At 43.7% G+C, this 13,599-nt stretch overlaps 1 protein-coding gene across 1 annotated transcript in view; it reads right to left on the minus strand.

The window, feature by feature from the left end:
* The window catches only part of washc3 (WASH complex subunit 3), a 51,737-nt gene extending 39,132 nt beyond the window's left edge, over positions 1 to 12,605 (minus strand). The window contains exons 1-3 of the mRNA XM_048549394.1: positions 12,511 to 12,605; positions 8,391 to 8,489; positions 5,551 to 5,616 (exon numbers count right to left, since the gene is read on the minus strand). Of these exons, the coding sequence (XP_048405351.1) occupies positions 5,551 to 5,616; positions 8,391 to 8,489; positions 12,511 to 12,561 (216 nt within the window). The 5' untranslated portion in view covers positions 12,562 to 12,605. The remainder of the gene's footprint in view (positions 1 to 5,550; positions 5,617 to 8,390; positions 8,490 to 12,510) is intronic.
* Positions 12,606 to 13,599: the final 994 nt, after the last annotated feature.

Consider the following 13,599-nt stretch of genomic DNA (forward strand, 5'->3'; position numbering starts at 1 on the left):
ATCGGCAGGGAGCAAATGGACACAGACCCTTAGAAAATAGATGACAGGTTAAGCAGAGGATCTCGATCGGCGCAGGCCTAGAGGGCCGAAGGGCCTGTTCCTGTGCTGTAATTTCCTTTCTTCTTTGTTCTTTGAGAAAGTGCTAGGGAAGCTGAGAAGTCTGAAGGTGGACAAATTACCTGGACCAGATGAACCTCACCCGTAGTGGCATTTGTGGTGATCTTTCAGGAATCACTGGAGTCAGGAAGGGTCCCAGAGGACTGGAAAATGGTGAATGTAACACCCTATTTAGTGAGGAGGGAGGCAGAAGCCAGCAAATTATAGCTCGGTTAGCTTGACCTCGGTCATCAGTAAGAATTTATAGGGCTAAGTCAGTGTGGCTTCATCAAGTGGAAGTCAGGCCTGACAAATCTGTTCTAATTCTTTGCAGGGGTAATGAGCAAGTGTGATAAAAGACAGCCAGTGGGATGTGATAATGGGAACTGCAGATGCTGGAGAATCTAAGATAACAAAGTATGGAGCTGGATGAACACAGCAGGCCAAGCAGCATCTTAGGAGCATAAAAGCTGACGTTTCGGGCCTAGACCCTTCATCAGAAAGGGGGGTTGGGGAGAGGGTTCTGAAATAAATAGGGAGAGAGGGGGAGGTGGACCGAAGATGAACAGAGGAGAAGACAGGTGGAGAGGAGAGTATAGGTGGGGAGGTAGGGAGGGGATAGGTCAGTCCGGGGAGGACAGACAGGTCAAGGGGGCACCATGAGGTTAGTAGGGAGGAAATGGAGGTGTGGCTTGAGGTGAGAGGAGGGAATAGGTGAGAGAAAGAACAGATTAGGGAGGCGGAGATGAGCTGGGCTGGCTTTGGGATGCAGTGGGGGGAGGGAAGGGGAGATTTTGAAGCTTGTAAAATCGACATTGATACCATTGGGCTTCAGGATTCCCAAGAGGAATATGAGTTGCTGTTCCTGCAACCTTTGGGCGGCAGCATTACGGCACTGCAGGAGGCCCAGGATGGACATGTCGTCTCAGGAACGGGAGGAGGAGTTAAAATGGTTCGCGACTGGGAGGTGCAGTTGTTCATTGCAAACTGAGTGCAGGTGTTCTGCAAAGCGGTCCCCAAGCCTCCGCTTGGTTTCCCCAATGTAGAGGGAGCAACAATGGGTACAATGGATACAGTATACCACATTGGCAGATGTGCAAGTGAACATCTGCTTGATGTGGAAAGTCATCGTGGGGCCTGGGATGGGGTGAAGGAGGTGGTGTCGGGGCAGGTGTAACACTTCCTGCGGTTGTAGGGGAAAGTGCCGGGTGTGGTGGGGGGGTGTTGTTGGGGTGAGGGAAGAGTGTGGAGCGGACAAGGGAGTCCCGGAGAGAGAGGTCTCTCCAGAAGGCAGACAAGGGTGGGGATGGAAAAATGTCTTTGGTGGTGGGGTTGGATTGTAGATGGCAGAAGTGTCGGAGGATGATGCGTTGTATCCAGAGGTTGGTGGGGTGGTATGTGAGGACTAGGGGGATTCTCTTTTGGTGGTTATTGTGGGGGTGGGGTGTGAGGGGTGAGTTGCAGGAAATGCGGGAGACACGGTCGAGGGTGTTCTCGACCACTGGGGGGGAGGGGGCGCAGTTGCGGTTCTTGAAGAACAAGGACATCTGGGATGTACAAGAGTGGAATGCCTCATCCTGGGAGCAGATGCGGCAGAGGCGAAGGAATTGGGAATAGGGAATGGAATTTTTGCAGGAAGGTGGTTGGGAGGAGGTGTATTCCAGGCAGCTGTGGGAGTCGGTGGGCTTAAAATGGATGTCGGTTTCTGGGTGGTTGCCTGAGATGGAGACAGAGAGGTCCAGGAAGGTGAGGGATGTGTTGGAGATGGTCCAGGTGAACTTGAGGTTGGGGGTGGAAGGTGTTGGTGAAGTGGATGAACTGTGGTAGACGCAGACACGTTAGCGACTTTTAAGATATACCTGGACAGGTACATGGATGGGTGGGGAGCAAATGGACACAGACCCTTAGAAAATAGATGACAGGTTAGACAGAGGATCTTGATCGGCGCAGGCTTGGAGGGCCGAAGGGCCTGCTCCTGTGCTGTAATTTTCTTTGTCCTTTGTTCTTTGTTCGAGCTTCTCTTGGGAGCATGAGGCGGCGCCAATACAGTCATCAATGTTACGGAGGAAGAGGTGGGGTTTGGGGCCAGTGTAGGTGCAGAAGAGGGACTGTTCCACGTAACTTACAAAGAGGCAGGCAAAGCTTGGACCCATGCGGGTACCCATGGCCACCCCCTTTGTCTGGAGGACAACCTTCTCAACAGCAACTAGGAATGGCCAATAAATGCTAGCCAACCAGTGATGCTCACATCCCACAAATCAATAAAAAAACAGAAGTGACAGCATTCTTGCCAAGTTTGCAGACATAAAGATAGGTGGAGGGACAGTTAGTGTTGAGGAAGCAGGGAAGTTGCAGGCGGACTTGGACAGGCTAAGAGAATGGGCACAGTATGGCAAATGGAATACAATGTGAAAAAGTGAGAAGTTATGCAGTTTGGAGGGAAGAAGAGGCATAGACTATTTTCTAAACAGGGAAAGGCTTTGGAAATCTGAAGCACAAAGGAATTTGAGAGTCCTATTCAGGATTCTCTAAAGGCTAACATGCAGGCTAAGGTGGTAGATAAGAAGCAAAATGCAGTGTTAGCATTCATTTTAAGAGGGCTAGTATACAACAGCACAAATGTAGTGCTGAGGCTGTATGTGGGTTGTGTCAGACCGCATTTGGGATATTGAAACAAGTTTTGGGTCCCATATCTAAGGAAAGATGTGTTGGTACTGGAGGGGACTGAGAAGTGGTTTACAAGATTGATCTCAGATGAAGAGCTAGTCATATGAGAAGTGGTTGAGGACTCTGGACCTGTACTCAACGGAGTTTCAAAGGACAAGTGGGATCTGATTGAAACTTACAGAATACTGACAGGCTTGCATAGAGTGGATGTGGAGAAGATGTTTCTACTAGTGGGAGAGATGAGAACTAGTGGGCACAGCCTCAAAATAAAGGGATGACTCTTTAGAACTGAGATGATGAGGAACGTTTTCAGCGAGAGGGTGATGAATCTGTGGAACTTGTTGCCACAGAGGGTTGCAGAGGCCAAGTCATTGGGTGTATTTAGGACTGACATAGATAGGTTCTTGTTTGTGTAAGGGGATTTTGGGTTACCGGGAGAATGCAGGAGTAATAGGGTTGAGTAACATATCAGCCATGATTTAATGGCAGAGCAGACTCAATGGGCTAAATTCTGCTCCTATAAATTATTACGGACTTTGCAAAATACTGTTTTTAAGATTGTAAACTCAATTCAAGCAATATCCTTTCAGCACTGCTTGTTTAAATGCTTACTCGATGAATTTAATGTTGCTTAGGGGGAACTAACCCTCAATGCTGATGTGAGGTAGTTAAATGAAGAAAAGATCCAAAGATCCGCCAAAGATTTTTAAGATTTGATGCCTGAAATCATTACTTTTCTTAAGTCAAGGAATAAAGTGCACAGTGATCTGTCAGGCATGTGTAGCTGCCCTACAGGCTCCTTATAGACATAATGGCAAAACTATATGAGCTGAACTGTGAACTGTAGGAAAAGGATAGTGTCTCAGCAATATATGTTCCATGCTGCGGATGCACTCAAACTGGAACTGCGTCTGTGGTCCTTCTAATTAAAATGTAAAATCCTGCTACAGTTTCTAAGTTGGAAGGAAATACTAGGAAAAAAGTCAAAGACAAATAAAATAATACTACCAGAAAATCTCTGCATATCCCATAGGAGGTCACACGGAGATTCAACAGGCAATTTCAGGAACTGATGTGTTGGAACAATTTGTCATGTTTGTCTCAAAATCGTTTCTTTAATTAGACAGTGGTAGATTGGCTATCAAATTCTATCAGGGGTTTGATTTTCAAAGCAGTGAAGTTGATGTGGAGATTGTTATGATATAAAATGGTAAAATGGTATTTGGCTGAAGGCCAAATGGAGACAACAATTTTTGGTAATTTGCAAACAGAGAAAAGTATCGACTCCTCTCATTCTGTGCTCTTAAAGTAGAGGCTTACTTTGGCTCCACATCTGTCTGTGAGACAGCGTTCTCCCCAGTGAAGATAATCAGGCCCAAATATTGCACCAGCCTTATAGATAGACAGCGCCCGTAGTTTCAAACTACAACCCAGACTTCAATGCACTGGCAGATAATGTGCCGTTATAGGTATCACATTAAGACTTGGTGAATAGAGGACACCATGTATAATCACATACCCTTGGTTTTAGATTTATATAGCACTGAAAACAAATTGCTAATTGCTAAACCCAGTAAACCTGGGTTGCAATTAAATTTAAAAAAAATGATCATGTGTTAAAGATTGGAGACCACTGGATTGTATGATAGAGTTTAAAGAAATGGCAAGTATCAGGAAAAGTAAGAAAACCAATTATAAAGCCTAAAAATCACCATGTCTGCAACCTTGCTATTTGTTAGAACTACTGCACCAATAATGGAAAGGCTCCCTTATTTGCACACTTCCAAGAAGAACAAAGGCAGCAGGTGCAAGGGAATACTGTCACTTCTAGAGCTTCCCTATAAGACATATTTTCCAAATCTGCGAACTCCACCACATATAAGGATAAAGGTGCATGGGTGATTCATCACCTACAGGATCCCCTCCGACCCACTCAACACCCTGACTTGGAACCACACCTCCATTTCTTCACTGTCTCTGGGTTATTATACTCTAGCTTTCTTTCTAATAGCACCGTTGCTGTATCTAATCTAGCGGTTTTGGTCAGTGGCTCAATACTACCTTCTTAAAGGCAATTAGCAGGAGGAAACAAATACTGTCCTGGTTAACGACATCCACATTTCTCAAACAAATTTTAAAAAGCAATTAGTTCTAAAGAAGACATATCAGGCTCGAAAAGTTAACTGTTTCTCTCTCCACAATTGCTGCCAGTCCCAAAGAACAAAGAAAATTATAGCACAGGAACAGGCCCTTCGGCCCTCCAAGCCTGCGCCAATCCAGATCCTCTATCTAAACCTGTCACCTATTTTCCAAGGACCTGTATCCCTCTGCTCCCTGCCCATTCATGTATCTGTCTAAATACATCTTAAATGGCGTTATCGTGCCTGCCTCTACCACCTCCTTGGGCAACACGTTCCGGACACTGACCATCCTCTGTATAAAGAACTCCTGCTGAGTTTCTCCAGCATTTTCTGTGCTTGTTTGTTTCAGCAACTGGTAAATGTCAGACAAATTTGAAAATCACTTCCAAAACTATTCACAAAACCAACTGGAGTGATTGGAACAAGTCAAACAACAATTATTGCAACTGACTGTTAAGTGACCAATTCTACTTGGACATCCAATCACCCTATATTGCAATCTGCTGCTTCCAATCTAGTCAGACCTCACTGTATAGTAATGTGTTCAATATGCAACTAGATCTGCTGTTATAACCTACTGCTGATGCATCAGTTATAGAGTACACAGAATGAAATCAGATGACACATTCACAGCCACGAAGCTCACCTTTGCCTCTAGAATATTGAGAGTTGTTTCAATTTGCTGGATACGTAGAGAAAGACTGGCCAGTTTCTGAAACAGAGAGGATAAACTAATCACATACTTGTAATAATTGCATAAACGGTTGAAAGCAGAAAATAGAGTAGATTTTAGACATGGAAAACATGCCAACATTTATTTGTACTTCTAAAAATATTTTCATGCAATTTGCCATTACTGGTTTGGTCAGCATTTATTATCCAGTTTTAATTGCACTTGAAGAGGTGGTGATGAGCTATGTTTTTAAACTGTCGCAGTCCATTTGGCACAGGTGCATCTCAGTAAGTGGGAGGAGTATGCCACTGCTGCTTCTGGTATCCAAAGTGAAGCTAAGTGGTCTGTCTAGTTTTATTCCTTTTTAACTTTCTGTAGCTGGACCTGTTCCTCCAGGGCATTTTCCTGTGTCTCTAAATTACTAATCCATTGACATTACCATCAAGCAAACTATTTTGGCTCTCAAAAACAGCAACGTTTGTAATAAGCAACATAGTAGTTCTGAAGTGCAATGACAGATGGATAATTTAATAAAATCGCACCCGGTGACATTCAACTAACCAACCTGGTGAGGAGTGCTGAGTAAATGTGTTTACATGCAAGAGAGAGAGAGAGCAGGAAGAATAGAACAGAACAGAAATGTATTGTCATGTGTACTTGTATATGAAAAATACAGTGAAACGTTTTATAAGTCGCCATTACACGTCACCCATATTAATTACAGAAATCGTACATAATAATGAGAAAAAAGTAAAATTAAGCCAAAGTTCATCACAGTTAACGGCTCTTGGGTTCAGGGAAAGCCGATTAAGGAACAATGGAATACCCAGAAGACTCAGCTGGGAGGAGATTGCCATAACAAGCCAAGACTGCCACTCCTGGGCGGAACTGCCTGCAAGGCCATTGGAATACCTGCAAGCTGAGGACAGACAGGACCTCCACGTGGGGACAAGCCTACCACACCAAGAGATTGCCACATTGGGCCATGACCACCATTCCTGGACGAGACCGCCTGCTGGGCTGCTGGAATACCTAGAAACGACGCTGGAGGCGTCCACATGAAGACAATACCTTTATGCTGGGCTGCTACAAAACACGTCGTTGCTGGACCAGAAGAAGCCTTCCACCGAAGCAGTTAAAAGAAAGTAAGTTGAAACTTGATAATAAATAATAACTAGGAGCATTAAAAGAAGGCAGAGAAAAAAGAACAGCGGACAGAGTAGTTCAGCCCCGGATTCATGGGCAATGGAGCCCACATGTTGCCTGGTACTCCATCAGTACATTATGTCATTAAAGAGAGGATCGGAAAAGGACACAGAGTTTGAGAAGAATATCAAAAACTTCCCAGCCGCAAAATAGAGTCAGAGAATCTTTAACATCTACCTCATTTTCCTAAATGTAAAACTTTCATTTATACAGCATTCTTCTTGACTTATTCCTTCTAATTGCTCCAGCTGTGGACCTCTGAGGTTTGTGCATGGAGAAATCGAAAGCGAATGCATTGGCACACTGATTGGCACGTTTGCACCTTGGGAGCGGCTGCACAGCAGCGCCACTTACAGAAAACATTACTTACAACCATGAGACATGCCAAAGCCAAGAAATGCAGTAACTGTTGTAATGTTGGAAATGTTATAGCTAATTTCCAATCAGTAAATTCATACTTGCATCCATGTGGTAACAACCAATTCATTTTTGCTTTATTTATTGATGGGAAAATATTAGCCACAGGACAGGGGTGCGGGGGAACACCTTTCTGCTCTTCTTTGAAGTAGTGTCATGGAATCTTCATATCCATCCCATCAGGCAGATAGGATCGCAGTTTTAAGGCTCACTTGAAAGAGTAATTCTGGCAGCGCAGCACTCCCTCAGTACTGCAGTGGAGTATTAACCCAGATTTTAGGCTCAACTTCTACAGTACAGGAGAACTTAATCTTCTCACTCAAGCAGAATTGCTACCAACAAAACATGTTACAAACTGCATCTCCACATTGTGGTAAATCAGCCCTTAAGGCCCAGGCAATTCAATCTGGTTAGCATTTCATTCTCCATTTTTAAGTGGGTCTGGTTTTCATGCTGTGGATTTCCTTGTGCATAGATCCAAAATCTGACTTACTGACTCACAGATTGAGGCCAGTCACAAATCAACAGCAGCGTGGAGGTCCAAGATGGACAGATTGTGGGATAGTGGTGTTGTGTCTGGACTGGTAAATGAGACCTATCCCAGGCTAATGCTTTGGGGGCTGTGAGTTAAAATTCTGTCATGGATGCTGGTGGAATTTAAATTCAATTACTAAATCAAGAACTGAATGCTAATCTCAGTGAGGGTGACCGTGAAAGTATCAACAATCGTTGTAAAAACCCATCAAAGTCATTAACCCCCTTTAGGGAAAGAAATCAGTAGTCCTTTCTTGGCCGACTTGTGACTGCAGACCCAGAGCAATGTTGTTAATTCTTGACTGCCCTCAGAAATTGCCAAGTTCAAGGGCAACAAATCCTAATAACACAAAGTTGTCGGTATAAGTCACAGATTTACAGAATTATTGTTAACATTACAAGGAACCAGTGTTGTAACTTGAAGTCAAACTCAGCTACACGGAAGACAAGGTCACATGGCATTATGTTAAATTATTAGCCACGTACAATTAACTTTGCTGCACACTTAACAGGTGAACACAAAAAATATCATCCAGGTACACTATTTCATACTTATTTAGAGTACAAAAATAATATATTAGACAACAAACACGAAAAACATCCACAGCTAGCAGTCAATCAATCAGAAACAAAACAGAAGGAATTTTATGAACTACCTCTTCACAAACTGTTGAAAACCGATTCAAAAACCGGACAGTGTGCGCAATAAACTGGTTGAGAAATGCCACAGTCCTTTGCTGCTGTATGGCTGGAACCTGCAATGAAAAATCCAAAATCAATTTCACATTGTGTTGACTGTAGAAAGAAAATTCAGGAGGCTTAAGTCAATTTTGTTCATAGTTGGAGATGCAGATTAAAGGAGGAGGGAAATATGCAGAGAGTTTCCAAAAGCACAGTCCTTAAGTACGGGGTTCATGACTTACCAATGCCTAACTTAAGAATGTGATTCTATATAGTGGTATAATTTTAAAGACCAACACACAAACATTTCCTGTACTTACGAATAACAAGGTGTGTAGCTGGATGAACACAGCAGGCCAATAAGCATCTCAGGAGCACAAAAGCTGACGTTTCGGGCCTAGACCCTTCATCAGCGCTCCGATGAAGGGTCTAGGCCCGAAACGTCAGCTTTTGTGCTCCTGAGATGCTGCTTGACTTGCTGTGTTCATCCAGCTCCACACTTTGTTACCTTGGATTCTCCAGCATCTGCAGTTCCCATTATCTCTGTACTTGTGAATGGCTGCTTAACATTGTCCTGCATTGTGTTCTGACCTGTGGACAAATCAACTTGTGAATGGTTTCCAGAATGGAAGCCATTCGCAACCCAGGGACTGCCTGTATCAAATAAATACCCACACCAAAAAATCAAAAATTGAGGAATATGAGCTTGAAAAATAATGAATGGTGTTCCAACTCCAAATGATATTCTTAATGGACAAGTAAGATTCCAGACTGAAATCTGGCTTGCTAGATCACGTTTGATCTGTTATGGTTTTAATGAATTGGCCCGTCACTAAAACGTATGTTTCAAATGCCGCAGATTTTACTTTAACAATATACAATAAGTTTATTAACAAAAAAATAGAATGAATTAAACTATCTACTTGCAATGCAAAAGCAAAGTTTCAAATACACAGTCAAAGTATAATCCCAAAGGACTCCTTTATAAATCCAAAGGAAAATACATCCCTGGTACAGTACATAAAAGACTACTCCTACAATACTCACACCAGACTCGCTGTATCTAATATCTCATAAGGTTTAAGTCATTTGTAACTTCATTTTACAGATTGGAACTGGCCCATCAAGTCCACTCTGCCATTTAATCATGGCTGATGGGCATTTCAACTCCACTTCCCTGCACTCTCCCCGTAGCCCTTGATTCCTTGCGAGATCAAGAATTTATCGATCTCTGCCTAGAAGACATTTAATGTCCCGGCCTCCACTGCGCTCCGTGGCAATGAATTCCACAGGCCCACCACTCTCTGGCTGAGGAAATGTCTTATGGTCTTATAACTTCTTCCTGGAGATATTATACGCCTGATGATCAGAGGATTCGATAGGGTGGACAGTGAGAGCCTTTTTTCTCAGATGGTGATGGCTAGCATGAGGGGACATAGCTTTAAATTGAGAGGAGATAGATATACAACAGGTGTCAGAGGTAGGTTCTTTACTCAGACAGTAGTAAGGGCAATGGAATGCCCTGCCTGAAGCAGTAGCAGACTCGCCAAGTTTAAGGGCATTTAAATGGTCATTGGATAAACGTACGGATGATAATGGAATCGTGTAGGTTAGATGGGCTTCTGATTGGTTTGACAGGTTGGCGCAACATCGAGGGCCTGTAATGTTCTATGTTCTATGATTTATACATATTCAGCTTTTAGAAATCCCTTCAGGGTTTTATCTAACACTTCTGGTCTGGGACTGACACTGACTCTTCACTCTGAGATAAGCTAGTTCATGATAACTTTCCCTTCTCAAAATCACTGGACCTAACCACCATCCTTATTGAACACTTTCACAGGGCTTCCTCACTCATAGTCAAACCGAATCTAAAAGTTCCAGTAGTCACAAACAAAACTCGAAGATCCATTATTTATCTTGCTAATCATAAAACAATCTAAGATAAACACAAATCCATTAGCTGTGCTCAAAAACCCATTCACTCTAAAGTTAGACCTCAAAAACAATTTTAAAAGAAACCACAATTTCTGAGCCAAAGACTAGATATTAAATACAAACCAAAAGAACTGCGGATGGTGTAAATCAGGAACAAAAACAGAAGTTGCTGGTAAAGTTCAGCAGGTCTGGCAGTATCTGTGAAAAGAATCGGAGTTAATGTTTCAGGACCAGTTCTAATAAAGGGTCACCAGACCCAAAACATTAACTCTGATTTTTTCTTCACATAAGTTGCCTGAGCTGCTGAGCTTTTCCCCCATCTTCTGCTTTTGTTGTGGACTAGACATTAAAGTTGCAGACTGAGTTTGGGGCTGCAGTTGGGGATCCATATCAAAGTTTCGGGATCAAAACTAAGGATTAAGTATTAAGATACATAGAATGTAGGAGCAGGAATTGACCATTTGATCTCTCAAGCTTGCTCTGCCAATCATTATGATCATGGTTAACATCCCTTAACCCTTTTAGCCACAAGAGCTTTACCTACCTCTTTCTTGAAAACAGTGTTTTCCACTTGCTGTGCTAGCAAATTCCACGGGCTCACCACTCTCTGGGTGAAATTTGTCCTAACCTACTAAAAGGTTTATCTTGTATCCTTAAGATATGGCCCTTGGTTCTGGACTCCAACAACAGAAACATCCTTCTAGCATTTAATCATCCAGTCCTGTTGAATTTTACAGATTTCAATGAGATCTACCCCCTCATTTTTCTGAATTCCAATGAATACAATCCTAACTGACTCAACCTCTCCTAATATATCTTCCTGCCATCCTAGGAATCAATTCAGTGAGCCTTGACTGCACTATATCTAGAACAACTGCATTGTCCCTCAGATATTGAGGCCACAACTACACACAATATTCCAGATGCTGCCCTACCAAGGCCCTGTATAACTAGAGTGAGACATTCCTGCTCCTGTACTCAAATCCTCTCGCTTTGAGGCCAACAGGGTCATTTGTCTTCTTTACCTTCTGCTGCACCTGTGTGCTTGCTTTCAGCTCCTGGCGAACAAGGTCACCCAGGGCTTGTTGATCATTCTCCTCTCTCAATTTAGTCATTCTTGTAATAATCTGCCTTCCTATTTTTCCTACTAAAGCATATAACTTCACATTTATCCACATGACATGATCTGCCATGCATTTACCAACTCACAGCCTGACCAAATCACATTCTGACATCTTCCTCACAGTTCACCCTTCCTCTTTGTGTCATCTGCAAAGTTTGAGATATTACATTTAATTCCCTCATCTAAATCATTAACATTTAATGTGAATTGCGAGGGTCCAAGTACCAATCCCTGCCAATATCCCACCATTTATTTCCACCCTTTGTTTCCTGTCTGCTAACCAATTTTCAATACACTACTCTCAGATTGATGTGTTTTAGCTTCACACATTAATTTCTTATATTGGACTTTGCGGAAAGGCTCTGAAAATCCAAATAATCCACATCCCAGCTCCCCTGATCAACTCTACTAGTCACATCCGTTGAAGAATTCCCGTACATTTGTCAAACATGATTTCCCTTTTGTAAATTCATGCTGACAGGTATTTAGAAGTTATAATTACATGCTGACATTAGGATTTACAGGTTATGGTTAGTGGGTAAGGATTAGAACATAGAACATAGAACAGTACAGCACAGAACAGAATTAGGTGTTAAAGCTGCGGTTTAGGGGTTTACGTTGAAATTAAGGGGTTATGGTGGGGATAAAGGGGTTAAATTGGATGTAAGGGGGTTAGGATTATTGTTAAGGGGTTATGGTTGGGGTTAGGGTTGGGATCAAGAGGTTAAACTGAGTTTAAGGGGTTTTGGCTGGGAATTAAAGGGTTAAATTGAGTTTAAGTGGTTATGGCTGGGATTAAAGGTTTAAATTGAGTTTAAGGGGTTACGGCTGGGAATTAAAGGGTTAAATTGAGTTTAAGGGGTTATAGGTCAGGTAGGGGAAGGACTCAGGCTGCGGTTAGAGGTTAAGACTAGGGTTTATGGGTGGAAGTCGAAGGTTAGGATAAGATTTAAGGGTTACAGGCTCTCAGTTAACTTTTAAACTATCGCTGATGAAAGCACAGCTCCAGGGATCCCCTGTCTTTCCCCCCTCACCCGGGTCAGGTCGATCCCTGATCCCACCAACGGGAGTCCGTCCGCGTCCATTCCGCCCGGAAACAGCTCCTGACCCCCTGACCCGGAAGGGAAGCTTCGACGGGCAGGGGCGGGAGCACGCGCGTGACCGCAATCACCCGGGGCCGCCAGGGCCGAGTGTGTCACCGTCACCGGGCCCCAGGCCTCGGGCCTAGTGTCCCACCGGAGAAACCCCCATTTCATCACCAGGAGGAAGAGAGCACCCGGTGACGTTCAGATTGACAACAGTCTTCAAAGGTGCTGGAGAAACTCAGCAGGTCTGGCAGCGCCTGTGGGAGAGGGACACACACACTGAGACCTCCCTTCAGACCTGGGGGGAAAACTAGGACCCAAAGGCCTTCCAGGGAAGGCAGGAGGTGGGCAAAGAAACGACAACATCGCCAGACCTGCTGCGTATTTCCAGTAACTTCGTTTTAGTTCAGAAAGGTCCTTGTTTCTGATTGTAGTACCTCAGTTAATCCACCATCTCCTGTTCATTTCTATATATTTCCCACAGCGTTTCCTCAGTTCCCCCGATTCCTCCTCGTAGCACAGGCGCCAACCCGTGATTGTCAATCTGACCAGTTAAAGATGCAGACTCTTTGAACATAAACGGTGGCTATTTGCCGTCTAAGCTTTTATTTAAAAAAAATTGTGCCGAGGGATGTGTTTGTCACTTTGACATGGCGGAGAGGTTTCTGCACTCCGATTCTTTGACCGATGCCGTCGGGACGTGGCATCAAGGCTGGGGACGGAGGCGTCAAAGTGCGGTCCAAACAGTCCTCTATGGCAGATAATAAAGTGTGGAGCTGGATGAAGGGTCTAGGCCCGAAACGTCAGCTTTTGTGCTCCTGAGATGCTGCTTGTCCTGCTGTGTTTTTCCAGCCTCACACTTTGTTATCTTGGATTCTCCAGCATCTGCAGTTCCCATTATCTCTGATACAATCGTCCTCTATGGCAGAACAGGCGAAGAAAAATCACACGAATTGTAATGGTGGAAAAAGCTGCAGATGCGAGACAGTGCTGGTGTTAGCAGTTCAACACATCACTGAACTCTGACAACAAACGGCT

Source organism: Stegostoma tigrinum, chromosome 18 (genome assembly GCF_030684315.1).
Source record: "Stegostoma tigrinum isolate sSteTig4 chromosome 18, sSteTig4.hap1, whole genome shotgun sequence".
Classification (NCBI taxonomy): domain Eukaryota; kingdom Metazoa; phylum Chordata; class Chondrichthyes; order Orectolobiformes; family Stegostomatidae; genus Stegostoma; species Stegostoma tigrinum.